Here is a 21,010-nt window from a genome sequence, read left to right on the forward strand (position 1 = left end):
GGGGGAATCACTCTTTTGTGCAAGCTGGGGCTGCAAGTCAACAGTAACAATCTCTTGGGACCCCCCAGTTAAGGATGACCTCATTATAGTTAAGCAGAGCCCAGGGTCAGACTCACCAGGATGGGGATATGGACTTCAGCCCAAACTCCACTCAAATGGTCTCAGTGGACCATGTGCTTTCAGTACCTATAATCAAATTATTATTAAGTTTACCCCAAAAGGTAAAAAAGCCACCAACTGGGGAGCAGGAAACACATGTGGACTATGGCTGTATAAACCAAATAGTGATTTTGGCATATTATCCACCATTCAGCTCCTAACTCAAAAGATAAAATTTGGGCCTGAAGTACCACTAGTTCCCAACCCAGTCCTACCACCCATTAAAATGTCACCACAGGAGCAGGAGGCTGTGCCTACTGAAAGGCCCAACCTAACACATAAGCCTAGGGTGACTTATATCCAATCCAGGAGTTCTGACCCCAAGTCAGGAGCCTCAACCCTGATCCAGATCTTGGGACTTACTCCAAGCCATCTGTCAAATGATAAATAACTCTAGGCCTAAACTCATTGATGACTGCTGGTTCTGCTTAGATGCAAGACCTCCCTATTATACGGGAACAGCCATCCTTGAAAATTACACCACCTCTGAGGATAATGGGGCTTGCTGCTGGCATCACCTGAGTGTCAGGAGGTTAACTTTGGAACTGGTTGAAGGGAACGGACTCTGCATTACAGGGGGACATAAACCTGTCCCCCATATTCATAGACACCTATGCCACACCACCCAAAAAACCCCAAATCAGGAGTTGTACCTCATCTCTCCAGATGATGCCTGGTGGACCTGTTCTACTGGGTTGACTCCTGTGTTCATACTTTTAACTCTCAACCACACCAGTGGGTTCTGTGTGCTGGTCCTGCTAACTCCTAAGATCCTTTGTTATCCGGGTAAAGACATAGAGACTCGACTCTCCCCTCTCCTGACCTGAAGATCAAAACAGGTGGCAATCGCTGAAGTCCTAGTCCTCACCCTGCTAGGACTCGGCATTGCCAGGGCCACCCGAGTTCACATCTTGGCCCTAGTTCTCCAAGGCAAAAATTACAAGGCCCTAAGCTTAGCAACAGATGCTGATCTATCTGAGCTAGAAAAGTCTGTCTCACATCTTGAGACTTCCTTATCTTCACTAGCTGAAGTTACCCTTCAAAATTGGTGTGTACTAGACCTATTCCTCCAACAACTATGTCTGGCCCTGGGAGAACAATGCTGGGTTTATGCTAACCAGTCTGGAATCATCAAAGAATCAATGTCTCTAAAATGGAAAAGATTACAACATAGAGAAAAAGTGGCAAAAATCTGAAAAGTGGTATGAATCCTTTTTTAATTGGTCCCCTTGGCCCACTACCCTCCTTTCAGTGGTGGCAGGGTCCCTGATGCTGTTGCTACTCACCCTCCTCTCTGTGGGCCCCATATCCTTAACACTCTCATAAATTGTCAAAGAACACATATCTACCGTTTAGCTTATGGTATTAAAGTCCCAATATCAACTCCTAGACCCCCCCCCCCCACTTCAAGGATTTTAGATGGAACCTATCTCAAGGGGGTAATGAGAGGATCAAATTTGCTCCAGTTTACAGGTAGGCCTAAGTTTCAGTTTTCCAGAGAGGCAGGCAAGACTTCTGGGAAAAACCACAAACAAAGGGCTGGTAATCAACAGTGACCCTGACATGTGGCCAGGAAGATAGCTGCCCAGGGGCCTGAGTCAGTTCCTGCAATTGAATGACTCAGGGACCAGAGGGACACCATGACAGGCTTTGGAGTCACAAGTAGGCCAAAGTTTCTGTTTCCCAGCAAGGTTTAAGTAAGTGTTTAACAGTTACTGAAAAAACCATAAACTGCTTATGCCATACATTCCTATGATCATAAGATACATTGCTTAAAGTGTCATTTAAGTTCCTCAAACCCACATAATCAATTCCAATAAAGGTTACCTAATATACCTGGCATTCCCATAGCCCCTGGCCACCAATTATGCCCGCCAATATCCTAAGCCAATCAGGAGAATACAAGTATAGTTACTGTTTAAAACAACCAATCATGCAACCATCCCCTACTTCTATGTTCAGATTCCTATAAAAACTCTGTTCTTCTGACAGTCAGGGCTCTTGTACTGTGTTGGTGAAGTCAAGAGTCTGATCTTCAGCCTGAAAGAAAGCTCCTTGCCTTTGTATTCATGTTTGGTTCTCCTTTGTGGTCACTGGGGGTGCCGAGAACCAGGCATAATACAATACCTGTGGACTATGACCAAAAAAAGGACTTGCCCAAGATAGCGGGGCTCCAGGGCTGAGTCAGTTCCTGCAAGGTCTCTAAAACATGTCTAAACATGTCCAAGGATGGTAAAATCTGGGCCACAGCCAATCAAAGGTGTAAAAATGTAACTGCTTCTTGCTTAACCAATCACATTAGAAGATGGCCTAACCCTCCTAAAATTCCCCTAGCTGTGCTTAAAAGGAGTCTGTGAGCTCCTCTCAGGGTTGCCATTTTGTATGAATGGTTGACCCCCGCATGCTGACTGATTCTACAGAATAAATGCGCTTTGTCTTTATATACTATTTGAGTCCGGGGTCTGTCTTCAGCGATTATTGGCCCCTTACAGCTCTTTCTCCCTCCCTCCCCCCCTCCTTCCCTCCCTCCCTCCCTCTTTCTTTCTTTCTTTCTTTCTTTCTTTCTTTCTTTCTTTCTTTCTTTCTTTCTTTCTTTCTTTCTTTCTTTCCTTCTTCTTTCCTCTCTTTATTTCCCTTTCACCTTTTCCTTCCTTTCTTCCTTTTATTTTGAGGTTTGGTTTCATTGTAGCCCAGGCTGACCTGGAATTTACTCTGTACCTCCTGGCTGGCCTTGAACTCACATTGATCCTCCTACCTCAGTCTCCTGAGTTCTGGGATTAAAGGCATGCATCACCAAACCCATCCTCTGTCTTTATTTAAATGGGTCTCCTCTCTGAGCTTAGTCTCTTTCATGTTGATTTTTATGACACATGGCATGCTTACCACTGGCTGCTCAACTAGCATATTCCAATTATATTATCCTTAAGATTTCATTTTCACTATTTATTTATTTTTTTGGTTTTACAAGGTAGGATCTTGCTCTAGCCCAAGCTGACCTGGAATTTTCTATGTAGTTTCAGAGTGGCCTTGAACTCACAGCTGTCCTCCTATCTCTGCTTCCTGAGTGCTGGGAGCAAAGGTGTGTGCCATCATACTTGGCTCACCTTCACTATTTCTGGTAAGAGTGTGCAGTGTGAATAAAAGGAGTATTCTCAGGTTTTAGGCTATGGATTATGTAGTGTTGTTTTTCTCCAAACCTAGTTGCCCACCTAGTTGCAGAACTTCTAAAGCATTTTCTACAGTAAGGCTGCTTAAAGATGGAGTGTAAATAATAATAAATTAATGATTTCTATTGTTAGTATCATTTCTTTGAAGTCACTTATTTCTCAGCATTAATGTTAGCAACTTTGTACTAGTAGACAAATGTTCTAAAACTGTAGATCTTCACAACACACATCAGGATTTAGAGCATGGGTTTGAGTATTAGTATGCCAGTCTCTCACATGCATATAGGAACTGCAAAGCAAAAAACTATCTTGAGACTTTCAGTTAAGATGTTGGCTTAGGAACCACACCAAAGCAGCCTAGGTGAGAAAAAGCCAAAGAATACCCAACAAATTATACACTTTTACTAAAAAGTGAGGTGTATAAGAAATTAAAACAGCAGCAGAGAAGTAGGAGAGATCCAGGGCATCCAGAGCCCACACAGTCAGGCCTAAGTGGCCCTGGCAGTGGCTGCTCTGGTAGTGGCTGCGCCGGCAGCAGCAGTGTAAGCAGCAGCTCTGGCTTTGTCAGTGCTGGCTTCAGCAGCAGCAGCAGCAGCAGCAGCAGCAGCTCTGGCAGCAGTAGCAGCAGCTCCAGCTCCAGCAGCAGCAGCAGCAGCAGATCCAGCAGCAACAGTGGTGGCTACAGCACCGACAATTCCAGCAGTGGCAGCTCCATCAGCAGCAGCAGCAACTCCAGCAGCGGCAGCTCCAGCAGCGGTGGTGCTAGGTCTGTGGGGCCACAGCTGCCAGGCTCGATTTGCTCCACAGGAAAAGCCAGTGCCCAACTCCAGAAAACAGAACAGTAGTCCAGCAACCCAGCCAGCCTACTTGAACCCACAGGGCAACAAAGTGGGATGGAGAAAGGAGACCAAAATCATCCAAAGAGGTAACTGGGATTGTACCAGGGAAGGGTTGTACTTGGTCACAAGCTGACTTGGAACCCTCAACAGACCTCTTTGTTGATAGAGGATCTGGTTGTTATAATACCTTCTCTTGCATAAATACTCGGTGCTGTTTTTCATTGAATGCGTATATTGTTTAGTTATATTTTAGAATCTATCTGTATTTTGTTCCATTCAGCCTACTTCAATACCCCCATAGTAGGCAAACCCAACCCCTAGGAATACCCTTGTAGATACTCTGAGATTCTTAAGAGCCACACTTAACACCTTAAGCTCCTACACTGAAGATATGTAACATCAGATCAATTGATACAGCTAAGAACACCCAGCTAGGTAGAAAATCCAAGCATTAACTTAATCCAAGATGCACAAATATATATATTATAAAACAAGAAACACTAAAGAGCAAGACAATATATATCCACCAAAAAGTATTAATGCATCAGAAATGACCTCCAGTGAGAACGAGTTAGAGGAAATGCCTGAGAAAGATTTCAAAAGAATGATTGTAAATATGTTCAAAGAAGTCAAAGAAGAAATCAAAGGAATCAAAGAGGAAATCAAAGGAATCAAAGAAGACACAGGACACCAATTTAATGAAATAAAGAAGTCAATACAAGACACAAATAAGGAAATAGAAATAATAAAGAAAAACCAGTCAGAATTACTAGCAATGAAGAACACAGTTAATGAAATAAAAAAAAAAAAAAACTGTAGAAAATCTCACCAGTAGAATGGATGAAGGAGAGGACAGAATATCTAAGCTAGAAGATGAGGTGGCATAAATTAATGAAATAGAAACAAAAATAATCCAAAGAATTAATGAAACAAAGAGTTGGTTCTTTGAAAGGATAAAAAAAGATCGATAAGCCCTTAACAAATCTGACCAAAAGAAAGAGAGAAGAGACACAAATTAATAAAATTAGAGATGAAAAAGGTAACATCACAACAGATTCCAGAGAAATTCAAAATCTCATAGGGACATACTATAAAAGCATAAAATCCACAAAGTATGAAAATCTGAAAGAAATGGATGATTTGTATGACCTACCTAAATTAAATCAAGAGTGGATTAATCACTTAAATAGACCTATAACAAGTATGGAGATCTGAGCAGTTATCAAAAATCTCCCAAATAAAAAAAGTCCAGGCCGAGATGGATTCACTGCTGAATTTTACCAGACCTTCAGGGAAGAACTAACACCATTGCTTCTTAAGCTCTTCCATAAAATAAAAAAAGAAGGAATCCTACCAAACTCCTTCTACAAAGCCAGCATCACCCTGATACCAAAACCAGGCAAAGATGGACTAAAAAAAGAAAATTACAGAACAGTCTCCCTCATGAACATAGATGCAAAAATTCTCAACAACATATTGGCAAACAGAATACAAGACTATATCAGAAAGATCATTTACTCTGACCAGGTAGGCTTTATACCAGAGATACAGGGATGGTTCAACATACACAAATCAATAAATGTATACATTATATAAATGAACTGAAGGACATTTATATGTTTATGACAAGCCTACAGCCAACATATTACTAAATGGGGAAAAACTGGAAGCTTTTCCACTAAAATCAGGAACAAGACAAGGGTGTCCACTCTCCCCACTTTTATTTAATATAGTACTGGAAGTTTTAGCCATAGCAATAAAGCAAGAGAAGCACATAAAAAGGTACAAATTGGAAAGGAAGAGATCAAGTTATCATTATTTGCAGATGACATGATTCTATATATTAAGGACCCTAAAGACTCTACCAGCAAACTGTTAGAGCTGATAAACACCTACAGCCAATAGCAGGATACAAAATAAATACACAGAAATCAGTAGCCTTCATATATGCTAACAAAAACACACAGAGGATGAAATCAGAGAATCACTCCCATTCACAATTGCATCAAAGAAAATAAAGTACCTTGGAATAAACCTAACCAAGGAAGCAAAGAATCTCTACAATAAAAACTATAAAACACTCAAGCGAGAAATTGCAGAGGACACTAGGAAATGGAAAAAACATCCCTTGTTCCTGGATTGGTAGAATCAATATTGTGAAAATGGAAATCTTAACAAAAGCAATGTACACATTTAATACAATCCCCATCAAAATACCAATGGTATTCTTCAAGGAAATAAACAAAACAATCCAAAAATTCATTTGGAATTGCTAAAAACCTCGAATATCTAACATACTGAGCAACAAAAATGAGGCTGGTTGTATCACTATACCGGATTTTAACCTATACTACAGAGCCATAGTAACAAAAACAGCATGATTCTTGCACAAAAGCAGACTTATAGATCAATGGAACAGAATAGAGGACCCAGATGCAAGTCCAAGTGTCTAGAGCCACCTGATATTCAATAAAAATGCCAAAAATACTCACTGGAGAAAAGACAGCCTCTTCAGCAAATGGTTCTGGGACAACTGGATATTTACCTGTAGAAAGATGAACATAGATTCTTCTCTCTCTCCATGCACAAGAATTAAGTCCAAATGGATTAAAAACCCTAACATCAGACCTGAAACTCTGAAACTGGTAGAGGAGTAAGTATGGGAAACCCTTCAACATATTGGTCTTGGAAAAGACTTTCTGAATATAACCCCAATTGCTCTGGCAATAAAGCCACAGATTGACTGTTGGGACCTCATAAAATTACAAGATTTTGTACAGCAAAGGACACTGAATAAAGCAAAGAGGCAACCTACAGAATGGGAAAAAATCATTGCCAGCTATTTATCTGATAGAGGATTAACATCTAGGATATACAAAGAACTCAAAAAATTAAATAATAAGAAATCAAACAAGCCAATTAAAAAATGGGCTATGGAACTAAATAGAGAGTTCTCAAAGGAAGAAATACGAATGGCATATAAGCATCTAAAAAAATGTTCTACGTCACTAGTCATCAGGGAAATGTAGATTAAAACTATGTTGAGATTCCATCTCACTCCTGTCAGATTGGCCACCATCATGAAAACAAATGATTATAAATGCTGGCAAGGATGTGGAATAAGAGGAACCCTCTACACTGTTGGTGGGAATGCAATCTGGTCCAGCCATTGTGGAAATCGGTGTGGAGCTTCCTAAGACAGCTAAAGATTGATCTACCATATGACCTAGCTATAGCCCTCCTAGGCATATATCCTAAGGACTCATCTCATTTCCTTAGAAGTACGTGCTCAACCATGTTTATTGCTGCTCAGTTCACCACAGCTGGGAAATGGAACCAGCCTAGATGTCCCTCGACTGATGAATGGATAATGACGATATGGCACATTTATACAATGGAGTTCTACTCAGCAGTAAAGAAAAATGAAGTTATGAAATTTGCAGGAAATGGATGGATCTGGAAAGGAGGTAACCCAGGCCCAGAAACCCAAGCACTGCATGTTCTCTCTCATATGTGGATCCTAGCTACAGATGACTGGGCTTCTGTGTGAGAAGGAAAACACTCAGTATCAGAGGCCAGTAAGCTAGAAAAGAGATAGAAAGCGAAAAGGAAGGAAGGATGAGGGGTACTTAATAGGATGGTATTGTATATATGTATGTAGAAGAATAGATTAATGAGGGTGAAAAGGCCCAAAATGAGTTCTGGGGAAGAGATTGAGTAAAGGAAAGGTGGAGGGACAGCTAATCAAAATCTAAGAGGAAATAAATAAAACATATGTAATCCTACTTTTTTGGACAGTGGAACACTTGGGAGCTGTAGATTGTTGCTAGAAATTTTTCGATACCAGGGATGGGATATCTTCCAGTGAGTTGTTGGCCAAGGAGATCCCTGATGCCCCCACAAAACATTATAGGCCATTGCCAAGGCTCTTGGTTTCCCACCAGGAATAGATGGTAAGACCCTATTGCTGAAGACTCCATATACTTGGGCTGCAAGACCACTGAGAAATCTTTCTGGAACTGATAACCTCCTCCATGGAGACCAGGTGACAGAAAGCTGGAAGAAGCCATTCTGCCTGCAATTCAATGGGAGAAAGAGAAATCATCAGTGAAGATACTCAATAGTGGAGACTGCAAGCCTCATAATTGGCCAGCTAGGCCAAATGAGACAATGGGTGCAATAGTGACATGTCTGTCATGGGGGAAACTAACTGGACTAGAGGCCCATTCCATGGGAAGAGAATATATCCCTGATACTGAAATCTTAAAACAGGGGTAGTCATAAGCCCTAGGGGTGTAACGTCTGCTGCTGTCTGGCCAAATGTATATACTATGCTTATCAAACTTCCCAGTAAGCACTTCTATTAGTATTCACACCCTTATATTAATGCTACTCTCACTTTTGGTTGAGAATCTTCTCTTTTCAGATGGCAGTGACCTTGGGATGACTCAGAAGGTATCATTGTGATGGAAAGAAATGACTGCAGGGCTCAATACTGCAAATCTCTATCATAACTTCCAAGGCTCAGGGTCTAATGCAGAAGAGGTGGCATAAAGAATGTAAGAGCCAAAGGAAGGGCAGGACTCCATACAACATACTCCTTCCAGACACATATCCATGGCCTCACAGTGCCTGATACTACCTGCACAAGACCATCATAAGAGGAGGAAAAGAGCAAGACATCAAAAGTAAAAGAGAGACTGATTGAGATGGGGAGGGGGTATGATGGAGAGTGGAGTTTCAAAGGGTAAGTGGGGGGAAGGAGGGTATCACCATGGGGTATTTTTTATAATCATGGAAGTTGTTAATAAAAAATTAAAAAATTTTAAAAAACTATCTTGAAACAGCAATACTGAACTTAGTTTTATGAGGGATATAGCCAGTGCAACACAGAAAGTGGAAGTTGAAAAGTATTAGGATTCAGTTAGGATTAGGGTGAGAAAAATTACTAAAGGAGTAAAAAAAAACAAACAAACCTGTCATTATTTCTGAACAGCATAACTGCATTTGGAGATAATCCAAGACCAACTAGTTAACCAATTGATCAGAAATCAATCGACTACAACCAGATAGTAAATGTGAATCTTTTTTGGGGGGATGGGTTTTGAGGTAGGGTGTCACTCTAGCTCAGGCTGACCTAGAATTAACTGTCATCTCAGCGTGGCCTTGAACTCACAGTGATCCTCCTACCTGTTCCTCACAAGTGCTGGGATTAAAGGTGTGTGCCATCATGCCCAGAATAAATGATAATCTTATTGGTAACATTAATAATAGTGTTAAGAGCTGCTGAAATGTAAGAAGGAGCCTGCCTATAAAATGTGTAAGATGTCTATACTGAGAACTAGAAGGTGCTATTATAATAATTTAAAGAAGGCTTAAATAAATAAGGGGAGAACACATTCCCAGATTGGAAGACTCAGTTCTGTAAAGAGTAGGCTCTTCTTAGTTGCTCAGAATATTAAATATATCCCAAATCAAAATCCCAGCAGTGTTTGTGTGTGTTAAGTGGCATACAATGCAATAGAAAGGTGTGCAAAAAGCTTGAACAGGCTGGGGATGGTGCTCCATGGTACAGTATTTGTGCCTTGCATATAGAAGACACTGAGTTCAACCAAAAGGAAGAACTGAAAAAGAAGGGGGAAGAGTATTATTATTTTGATCAAGTGTGTCTGTGTTCCATCTACTCAAGAGAAAGACACAACAATCACTTGAACCCAGGAACTCAGGGCCAGTCTGGGTAAAATACTGAGACTCAACCCTCATCTCTTAAAAAGCAAGCAAAATGAAACAAAAGAAAACAAAAGACATAAAATCTCAGGCTGGGGAGATGGCTCAGCAGTTAAAAATGTTTACTTGCAAAGTCTTCCAGTACAAGTTCAATTCCTCAATACCCACATAAAGCCAGATGTATGAAGTGGTGCAGGCATGTGGAGTTTTTGCAGGTGCAAAAGGCCCTGATGCACCCATACTTTTTCCTTTATCTCTATTTTTATCTCTCAAATAGATAAATTATTTTATAAACATAAAATCTTGAGCAAGCATTTCACAGAGGATTCAAATGATTAAAAAGTGTGATAAGTATTACCTATATGTTTATATAGATAGAAGTACAAATTAAAATCACAGTGTTCAAGGCTATCCTCAGCTGCATAATGAGTTGGAGGCCAGTGTTTGTTGTATAGTGAGACCCTATCTTGAAAAGCCAAGGGTTGGTAGTATTGTCCATTAGTACAAAAACAAAACAGACAATAGAACAAAACTCCACAATTTGAGGCCACTATACCCCTGCCAATCTGGATCAAACTGAAACTATGACTATGACAAAATACTGGGTGTGGAGCAACAAGCACTGTCCTGCACTACTGGAGCAGTGTGCCCTGCATGCTGAATGCAGGTGCTCCAGAAGTTCTGAGTGCCAGTGCTCACATGACTAGACTGCAGCATGAATAAGTAAGGACACAAGTGTCTCTGAAGTTTTGCCTCCTACTGACATACAGAGAAAGTTCTGTTTTTCTACAGAGCTACACTAAAATTTTGGCTAAGGGCACATGATATGTGGTACAGATAGTGTTTGGTGTTCTAATTATAAATCCAGTACAGATAACTTGGATACTGTTAGCAAATAAAGTAAGGTAGCAATAAACAAGCAGGTTTTTATGATGCTGTCATCTCTAGGTTAGTTTAGTCTACACTTATGAAACCAAAGAGTCCTTGTGTTTGGTGCTCACCATCATGAACGGAGGGGATTTGAAGTTCCACATTTACAACCTGGGCAATCCTGGCTTTGAGGAGCAGAGAGCTGTGTTCTATGCTGCAGAGCTGTGCTGTGGCTTGGAAGATTTACAGAGGGAAAGAATTGTATACAGGTAAGAATGATAGAGCCTGATAAGACCACAGTGTTGAAGCCTGCTCTCTTGTGATCTGGCCCCTACTGGGAGCCTTCTCTGGCTCACACTTGCTGCTATAGGTTGGCAAGGGAACAGCAGAGAGACCCTGGGTGGCATTCCTGGGGGTGAGCTCTCACATTATGGAACATGGCCAGTGAGCAGTGTGCCATGGCTTTCTTTTTAGTTTCTCCTTAATCTCTAAGAAACTGTGTTTTAAATTTTACTTAAATTGATCAAACAAAGATAATGCTATTCATATGAGAAAGACTGTGTACACAATTCTGAGATATTTGACAACTATGATAGGGACATTCACGATAGCCTAAGGGGGAAAATGGAATGAAATATGTCAACAATAATTTCTTTTTTATCTTAGAATTCATAAAGAACATCAAATTAAGCTTAATGGATAGAATTAGATGAATACCATCAGTATACTTAGTTTTCAAAAACACTTTCTTTACCTGTCCCTTAAATACTGAGGTTTTTATTTTTTGAATCTTGTTTTGGTCACTCCCCCTAAGCACTTTTTGTTCTTTCACTTTTGGAGTTTCACCTCACAATTATATGCAAATTGTTTCCTAGTGGAAAATTGTTTATTTATTCTTTTGTTTCCTTATGTTTTGAGGCAGGATCTCATGTTAGTCCAGTCTGACCTAGAATTCACTCTGTTGCCCAGGCTATCTTTAAATTCACAGTGATTCTCCTACCTCAACCTCCTGAGTGTTGGGATTAGAGGTGTGATCTACCATGTCTTGCTCCTAATGGGAATTTCTTATTTTCTTTTTAAAAAATATATTTTTATTTATTTATTTGCAAGGATAGAGAGAGAGAGAAAGAAAGAGAATAGATGTGCCAGGGTGTCCTGCCACAGCAAATGAAATCCAGATGCATTCGGCTTTATTTGGGTTCTTGGGAATCAAATCTGGGCCATCAGGCTATGGTAGCACGGTCTATTAACCACTGCACCATCTCTCCAGCCTGGAATTTCTTTCTTTCTTTCCTTCTTTCTTACTTTTTTTCCTAAAAGGAATTTCTACCCTTGTCCTGTTGAGGTTCAAAGTTGAATCTCACTCCACACCCGCTTTATACTAGCACAGTGCTAATCCCCAGCAGCAAGTGTGCTTTATTAGTCATATATAGGTTGTCTTCACATAATCTCTGTTGTTCTGTCTTTTTAAAATCTGACATGCCAGCTGCCTTACCAATAGGAATCATTATGCCACCTCCACATGTGAAATTGGCAACTTCTCTCTGCTCTTTCTCTATATAGGATAAATCCATACTCTCTTTCAAGTGTAAACTTCTTTGATGATTAGCTTTTATAAACAATTCCCAGATGTGTTTTCTTTAAGTTCCTTAATTAGTCACTTATTACTTGAACTTTTTACCTACAAACTTTCCCTAATAAAAAGACGAGCTCCCCTTTCAGCAGTGTGCTTATTTAGTTGGAGTTTACCCTGTGAGGTCACTCAGTTATAAACTCTGAGATTGTGCTGTGTCACCATCTCAAATCACTCCTGAGTAAATGCTGGAAGACCCTTATCTTCTACATTGTCCCTTCTCATAAGTTCCAGAGGGACCTGTATATCCCCTTTCCGTCAGCATTCCCATCCAATTGATCATCACCTCTGAGGTAAGTGGCATGGTCTGAATCTTCCCTCAAGTCAACTGGCGGGCAGAGTCTTGAACCAGTCTCTAGTGCCTGCCCCAGTGCTTGCTTCTGAAGACAAGGCCTGTCTCTTGAATCATCTTCTGGTATGGGACCCTTGCCAGCCAGGCTTTATTAACCCTTAATGATAAGGCTTCACACTTACTTCTCTAGCTTTGTGTCCGATGGCCCACATGTGTCCCCTCTACCCTTGTAATGTGAACATACTTTTAGTTTCCAGAACTTCTCACATGTCTTCACCCACCCTCTGTGGATGCCTTCATTGCAGCCCCTCTTCCTATCAATATGAGGAAGCTTGCCTCATCTTCCCTGAGCTAGCCCAGCAAACTCTGTCTCTTCTGGCAACACAAGTGCTATACTCTGTAGGAAAGTGTATATTCTAAAGTGGGTCATGCCAGATGGTGACCTTCTCAGAAGTTCTGATCTCTTTCACCCTATTCGGATGGGGCCTTCAACTTTTCTCTACCTTATGCATCCTTTTTTTTGAGCAAACCCGACAGACTGTTGTGTTTTTTTTATTTTTTTATTTAAATGCAAGAGTGTGAGAGCAAGAGCTATGCGTGAGAGACAGAATTGGTGCACCAGGACCTCCAGCCAGTGTAATAGGACTCCAGATGCGTGTGTCACCTTGTGTGCATGTGTCACCTTGTATGTCTGGCTTACATGGCATCTGAAGAGTCAAACATGGGTCTATAGGCTTCACAGGCAGTGCCTTAACCACTGAGTCATATCTCTAGCTCTATGAATCTTTTTTATTGACAATTTCGTATATGTACCTAATCTATTTTTAAATATTTTTAATTATTTATGTAGTTATTGGAGAGAGAGAGAGAGAGAGAGAGAGAGAGAGAGAGAGAGAGAGGCAGATATATATAGAGAGAATAGGCACACCAGGGCCTCTAGGGACTGCAAACAAACTCTAGATGCATGTGTCACCTTGTGCATCTGATTTATGTGGGTCCTGAGGAATTGAACCTGAGTCCTTTAGCTTCACAGGCAAGCACCTTAACTGCTAGGCAATCTCTCCAACCCTACGTAATCTATTTTGATCATATACCCTCCCATTACCTTCCTTTGTCCCTCTCGCTCACCACTGAACTCTTTCTTCTTTCCAACTAGTACCTCTTTGTGGTAGTTTGAATGTATGGCCCCACAGACTCAGGTATTTTATTAAAATTGGGTTTGCAGGGCTGGAAAGATGGCTTAGCAACGAAGGCACTTACCTGCAAAGTCAAAGGACCTCTGTTTGATTCCCCAGGATCCATGTAAGCCAGATGCACAGGGTGGCACATGCACCTGGAGTTCATTTGCAGTGGCTGGAGGTCCTGGTGTGCCTGTTCTCTCTCTCCTCAAATAAATAAATAAAACTTCATTTAAAAAAATGAGTTTGGTTGGGGCTGGAGAGATTGCTCAGTGTTTAAGGCACTTGCCTGTAAAGGCTAAGGAGTGGGTTTGTTTCCTCAGTACCCATGTAAAGCCAGATCCACAAAGTGGTGCATGCATCTGAAATTAGTTTGCAGCAGCTGGAGGCCCAGGCATGTCCATTCTCTCGGTCTGTCTGTCTTCTATCTCTGCTTACAAATAAATAAACAATTTTTTTTTTTTTTGGTTTTTCGAGGTAGGGTCTCACTCTGGCCCAGGCTGACCTGGAATTAACTATGTAGCCTCAGGGTAGCCTCGAACTCATGGTGATCCTCCTACCTCTGCCTCCCACGTGCTGGGATTAAAAGTGTGCGCCACCACGCCCGGCTCAACAAAAATATTTTTAAGGGACTGAAGAGAGAGTTTAGCCATTAAGGTGTTTACCTGCAAAGCCAAAGGATCCCAGTTCGATTTTCCAGGACCTACTTAAGCCAGAAGCACAATGAGGCCCATGTGTCTGCAGTTTGTTTGCAGTGGCTTGAGGCCCTGGCACACCCATTCTCTCTCTCTTTCTCTGTCTCCAATAAATAAATAAAATATATTTTTTAAATGAGTTTGCAGCTTCAGCTCCTAGCGAGCAGACTCTTGCTACTGGGGGGTGAGTCATTGGGGCAGATCTGAATTCCAGCCCAAAGGTATACAGAGAGGTTTTGAGCTCTGGCAGAGTCCTTGCTTGCTGCTTTTTGATGTCTGCTGGCTGGTGGAGGTCTCTTTCTCTCTACTTGGATTTATGAGTGGAGCCAGCTTCTTTCATCATTAATGGAACTTCCCCTGGATCTATAAGCTTGAAATAAATATTTCTCTATTAAAACTGTGTTTGGTAGCTGGGCATGGTGGTGTACACCTTTAATCCCAGTACTGGGGAGGCAGAGGTAGGAGGACCTCCTTGAGTTGAGGCCACCCTGAGACAACATAGTGAATTCCAGTTAAGCCTGGGCTAGAGTAAGACCCTACCTCAAAATACTAAACAAACAAACAGAACTGTGGTTGGATGTTTGTTTAGCATTGTAGAACTGACTTCTATTCTCTTCTATTTTTATGTCTTTCTCTCTCTCATTTTTGGTCCTCCTCCATGTTGAAATGTTGATTGATCCAATGTTTGTTCAGTTCTTCAGAGAAAGACAACTGCTTTGAGGTCATGAATGTAACATCTGCTTATGTCCAGAAGACTGTTCCAGAGCACTCTTCCCATCCTCTGGCTTTTACATTCTTTCTGTCCCCTCCTCCACAATGTTCCTTGAGCCTTGGAAGAGGTGGTATATATGTCTCATTTAGCACTGAGCACTCAAGGCACTTTCCTATAAAGCCTAAAAACCATTTTATTTTGAGTACTTTGATGATTTTTAGTCTCCCCAGTTATTATCACCATTTGAAAAGGAAAGCTTGGGCAGGAGACATGGCTCAGTGGTTAAGGCACTTGTCTGCACAGCCTAACAACTTGGATTTGATTCCCCAGTACCTTTGTAAAGCCAGATGCAAGAAATGGTATTTGCATCTTGAGTTCATTTGCAGTGGCAAGTGGCCCTGGCATGCCCATTCATATTCTCTGTCTCTTCCTCTTCCCTTGCAAACAAATAAAATTAAAAAATTGAAAAAACAGAAGCTTCTCTAACAAAAAGAGAGAGCAACACTAATCTATGGGCATAAGCATAAATATTTAAAGGGAAATTTTGTGGGCGCAACTTGTCCATGTAACCAAATAACTGTAGTAGCTTCCCTGCTAGGGCCCATGATTTTACCAGCCACAGGCTTTTGACTAGGTCTTCAGCATCAGACATAACTTCCTGCCTGTGGGGTAGACCTCAAATCCAATCAGAGAGCACTTGTAACCCCCAAACAGTCATGGCACTACTGCACCAGTGAGTGTATCTTGCTTAGCTGTAATTTGTGTTGCTTGCAGAGTCCTCTGCTGGGTAAGATTGTCCCAGGAGTAGCACACCTGGGTCATATGGTAGTTCTATTTATTTTATTTTATTTCCCTGTAGTGTAGGAAAAAACCCCCACAGGGGGTCCCCACGCTCTGCCCGGATAAGGCGACACCCCAAATCACTCACTCACGAGAAGCGGTCTTGATGCAAACTGCAAGAGGATTTTATTCCAAGCGCGCTGGGGCCCACAGTCGTACACCGCACAGGGGTAGAGGACTGCAGAGCCCCGAATGCAGGAATGGGGTAGTTTTTATAGGGTTTCTAACAAAGCCTGTGCCTTAGACCAATCATTTTCTAATATTAGGAGCCCCGCAGGGTGTTAGCCAGTCAGTTGGTGCCACCCCATAGTTTCTAAGCCAATTAGTTTATGACCTTGGTGGTCAGCGTTTGCGCAGGTCCTTGGGTGGGAGTAGCAGAGTGTGGTATCAGTCTCCTGTGACCTTGGAGGTCAGCACTTGTGCAATTCCTTAGGTGGGGGGAACAGAGTATGGTATCAGCCTCCTATGACCTTGGTGGTCTGAGGCAGGCTGCTACAGCCTATGGTGCGAGTTACTAAGGCTTACAGTGTGGGCTATTAAGGCTTATGGTGTAGGCTATTTACAGAAACCAAATAAGTGGTTCACTTCATTACTCATTTCCCATCCTTGAGGGCTATCTCATGCCCTTTTACCTAGTTTTATATTAGGAGTGGGCTCTGATAAAATGAGAAGAGGGATTCTTTACTTGCTTCTGACAGAGAGTAAAACCTGGAGTTTGAGGTATGCAGGTGGCCTGCTTAAGCTCCCTTTGGAGCGTGATAGTATTTCTGAGCTTCTGAATTCTTGGGCCTTTCAGTAGTAGTTTCAGCTTCAGGTCTTACATTAAAGTCTTTGCTCCATTTGGAGTGGATTTTTGTGCCTGGAGAAGATAAGATTCTAGTTTCATTCTTTTACAAAATTTTAATTAATTTATTAATTAATTAATTTGAGAGAGAGAGGAGGCAGATAGAGAGAAAGAGAATGGGCACTCCAGGACCTTCAACTACCGCATACGAACTCCAGAAGCATGTGCCACCTTGTGCATCTGGCTTATGTGGGTACTGGGGATTCAAACCTGTGTCCTTAGGCTTTGCAGGAAGCGCCATAACCACTAAGCAATCTGTCCAGCTCTCTAGTTTCATTCTTAACCACTGGGTGTGGTGGCGCACACCTTTAATCCCATCACTTGGGAGGTAGAGGTAGGAGGATTGCTGTGAGTTCAAGGCCACCCTGCAACTACATAGTGAATTCCAGGTCAGCCTGGGCTAGAGTGAGATCTTATCTCAAAAAACCAAAAATAAAAAAAAATAACCTGGTTTTGTGCCATTACCATGATTTTTTTCTTTTTTTTAGAGGTAGGGGTCTTACTCTATCTTAGGCAGGCCTGGAATTCAATATGTAGTCTTAGGCTGTCCTTGAACTCACAGCCTCCTACTGTAGCCTCCCAAGTGCTGGAATTAAAGGTGTGCACTATAGTGCCTGGCCTACTTATGTTATTTTATTTTAGATTTCTAATTTTTTTGTTTGTATGAAATTACCTTCAGATTATGTGTGTTTGAGACATAAATGAATTTCATGTTTACAGCCGAGTTCTAATCCTAAGATTTTTCACTATATATATGAAAATATTGCAAGAATGGGAAATCCAAACCACTTATTGATATTAAACATTTTAAATAAGGGATATTATACCTGTAATATCTAACAAACCAATTTCCTGGGGTCTTTTTTTTTTTTCAGAGTCAGCTCAGCATTTTGGGAAAGGGACTGTGGTTCACACTGACTATAGTCTTGCTGTGAAGGCTACTGAGCCCAATTTTCATGGCCAAGATCATCCAGGTGCACTTGTGACAATGGCTACTTACTGCTTTTGTCTTTGCTTTACCCTGTCAGGAGCACTGTCCCTTTCTGTGCATGGTGGTGTCTGAGTGGCAGAACTTATCAGAGACAAGAATGAGCAAAGTGAAGATCTTCTGAACTATACTGCAAAAGATGTAGCAGGCGAGCTCTTGGAGTGAGGACCACACAGTGGGAGGGAAGAAAAGCCTTTTGTAGTACTTGACAGAAAAGTTTAGTTAAGTCTTATTGGGTGGGACGCCTGTATAGGGCTCATACCTGGCAGATTAGGTGGACATCTCATTATTTTTCTGAGAAATAAGTTTCATAGTATGGGCTGCTGCTTCTTGGGTTTATCTGTGTAATGTAGCGTGAGTTACTGGGAATCAAACTTGTGGTAGTCTGAACCTGCTCATTAAAGTGTGGAATTCTCTGCCATAGTGTCACTACATTCCAAGACAGATCATAGCTAGGGCTTCTTAAGGTTAATTCTTTTGGGTCCTGCTTGGGGGCAACAGCAGCCTTGCTCTCAGGCCTGCCTACATCACCCCAGGATGGCATCTACTTGCTTGATGCCTTGGGATTGGAACAGAGCTATCTTTTTCATGACTGTGGACTAAATGTTTAGGCCATAATAAAGTTCCAGTTAAACCAGAGGGCTTGTACCAGCCCATGTCTTCCCATAATTCCCAGGTTGGGGGTGTTTTGGACACCCTGTGAATGCAGTGGATGGGCATTCTTGTGCAGCTCCTTATTTGCCTGTGCACTCCCCAGGAGAGGCACTGACTAGCAGGACACCATGCACAAGGCCACTTCCAGGGCAGCAGGTAGCCTGGAAAATTAAGTTTGTGAAGGGAGGTATCAGAAAACACTTTGTGAAGCCAGGCCTGGTGGCACATGCCTTTAATCCCAGCACTTGGGAAGCAGAGAGAGGAGGATCACTGTGAGTTCAAGGCCACCTTCAGAGTACAGGTCAGCCTGGACTAGAGTGAAACCCTACCTTGAAACCCCCCCCCAAAAAAACCCTTGTGATCTAATGCCCTTAGTAATACACATCCAATGTTAGCATTCATGTGGCTCACTGAATTTTGCAACACCTCAAGTATAACCTTGTCTTAAGTCTGCAGATTCTGCATATAAAATGCAGTCTTAACATATAAACTCTTCAGTGAGAGACAACTGGTATTATTATTATGGGTTGAGGATCCCTTGTTCAAAGAACATGGACCCCAAGGGCTTCCAACTTCAGAGTATTTTGCATTGCCAAGTTTGAAGGGATGTTCAACCTGTTCTACTGTGACTATCAGTAGTGTTTTGTGAAATATCTTTAGTCTGTTTCCTTTCAGGGAAAAAGTATTTTCAGTTGATCTTGACAGCTGGGCACAGAACTGGAGGTAGAGGGGAACAGGTATAGGGCTGGCTTCTCACACTTTAATGAGTCTGTGGATGACCAAAGGCAAGGCAAAAATGCAGCTCTGAGGCAGTAGGACTCTGGGTGGGCACAAGATTTTCTTTGTAACCAGTGTCATGGTGATAGCAGGCCACACTAGAGCAGCAAGGCTTCGGGGTTCCTGTGAGGCATGTAAGACGGGTGGGCATGCATGTTCAGTGGAGACTGAGCGTAAAGACTGGAAAATCGAGGAGACTGGAAATTCCATGTCCAGGATGGTTGCTTAGTTTTTAGTAACTAAGATTTAGTACTGAAAAGAATAGTGGAAGGAGCTCACCAGTCCCCCCACCTAGAAAGATGCTTGTGCTTCACTTAGGAGCCCCACCAGGCCGCACGGCTAGCCCGCCCACCCTACCTGGCCCTTTTGTACTGACCGCACTGACATTCCAGGACATGCTCCAGAGCAGATGATTCTTTTTGGTTGTGTTGACATGAGCCACGACAAGGACTGGCTCACTCTGTATACTGGGATTTTAGGAACGTAAGTGCCCGGGGAAGCAATGAAGTCTTAGTTACTGGACATATGCTTTTTGTTTTGTTTTGTTTTGTTTTCTGAGGTAGGGTCTCACTGTAGTCCAGGCTGACCTGGAATTCATTATGTAGTTCCAGGCTGGCCTCAAACTCATGGTGATCCTCCTACTCTGCCTCCCAACTGCTGGAATTAGAGGTGTGCGCCACCATGCCAGCTGCACATTGAATCTCGAGGGTTTCCTCTGTTGTCCCCCCATTCCCTCCAATTGCTGCTGTGGCATTATTTCCAGAGCATTATCCTGCCCTGCTGGCTTCAGAGCTTTTTGCTGTACACTCCAGAGATGTGTCCACGAATTGACATATATATGAGCAAAGCTGGATTGCTATCAAATGTTTAATCAGAGTTAAATATAAAGCCCTTGAATTTTTTTCCCTCTGAAGGGCAGGGGGACAAGTAGTTTATGATGTCACATGTACTGTATTTGACTCTCTGGGTTGGGGTGTAGCTTAGTGGTACAGTTTACCTAGCCCTGTATTCCTCAGCACTAGAGAACAAAGAAGTCTTTATATGACTTAAAGAATTAGCAACTTGAACCATTTTTCCATCTTTCCAGTGAAATAGCTCACACTGCTTGTCACGCGCCTCCTGTGGTGTCTTGAAAATGCTGCTAGCCTGTGTGTAGAAGCAGTGATCCCTTGCCATATAGATGAGGACACCAAAAGCTCAGGAGATAAGGGTCACAAAGCAGATGTCAGTGGCAGAGCTAAGGTTTGAGCTGCAAGCTGAGGTCTTTCATTATGGGAAGCTATCAGCTATTGTAATACAAAGTACATTAAAATCAGGTGTAGTGGCGTGCACTTTTAATCCCAGCATTTGGGGGGGAGCAGAGGTAGGATAATCATTATGATTCCAGGCCAGCCTGAAACCACGTAGTAAATTCCAGGTCAGCCTGGGCTAGAATGAGACCCTACCTTGATATAAACAAGGACAAAATGCATTAATAATGAGAGAGAGTGGGCCAGGCTTATTAAGGACTAATTGCTTTCATTCCTTCTGGGCTATACTTCACATTTAGTCACAGAAATGTCAGATAAGCAAAACAGTTCAGTTTTAAATCATATCACAGGTGTGCTGTTTGCTGCGATGAAGTTCTTAGAATTT

The 21,010-nt window shown here is 42.0% G+C and overlaps 1 protein-coding gene across 1 annotated transcript in view; it reads left to right on the top strand.

Annotated features, from left to right (window-relative positions):
• Grk4 (G protein-coupled receptor kinase 4) overlaps nucleotides 1-21,010 on the top strand; it is a 167,837-nt gene that overhangs the window by 106,768 nt on the left and 40,059 nt on the right. Inside the window, exon 10 of the mRNA XM_045161262.1 lies at nucleotides 10,841-11,031. Within this exon, the coding sequence (XP_045017197.1) occupies nucleotides 10,841-11,031 (191 nt within the window). The remainder of the gene's footprint in view (nucleotides 1-10,840; nucleotides 11,032-21,010) is intronic.

The sequence above is a fragment of the Jaculus jaculus genome, chromosome 11 (assembly GCF_020740685.1).
Source record: "Jaculus jaculus isolate mJacJac1 chromosome 11, mJacJac1.mat.Y.cur, whole genome shotgun sequence".
Lineage (NCBI taxonomy): Eukaryota > Metazoa > Chordata > Mammalia > Rodentia > Dipodidae > Jaculus > Jaculus jaculus.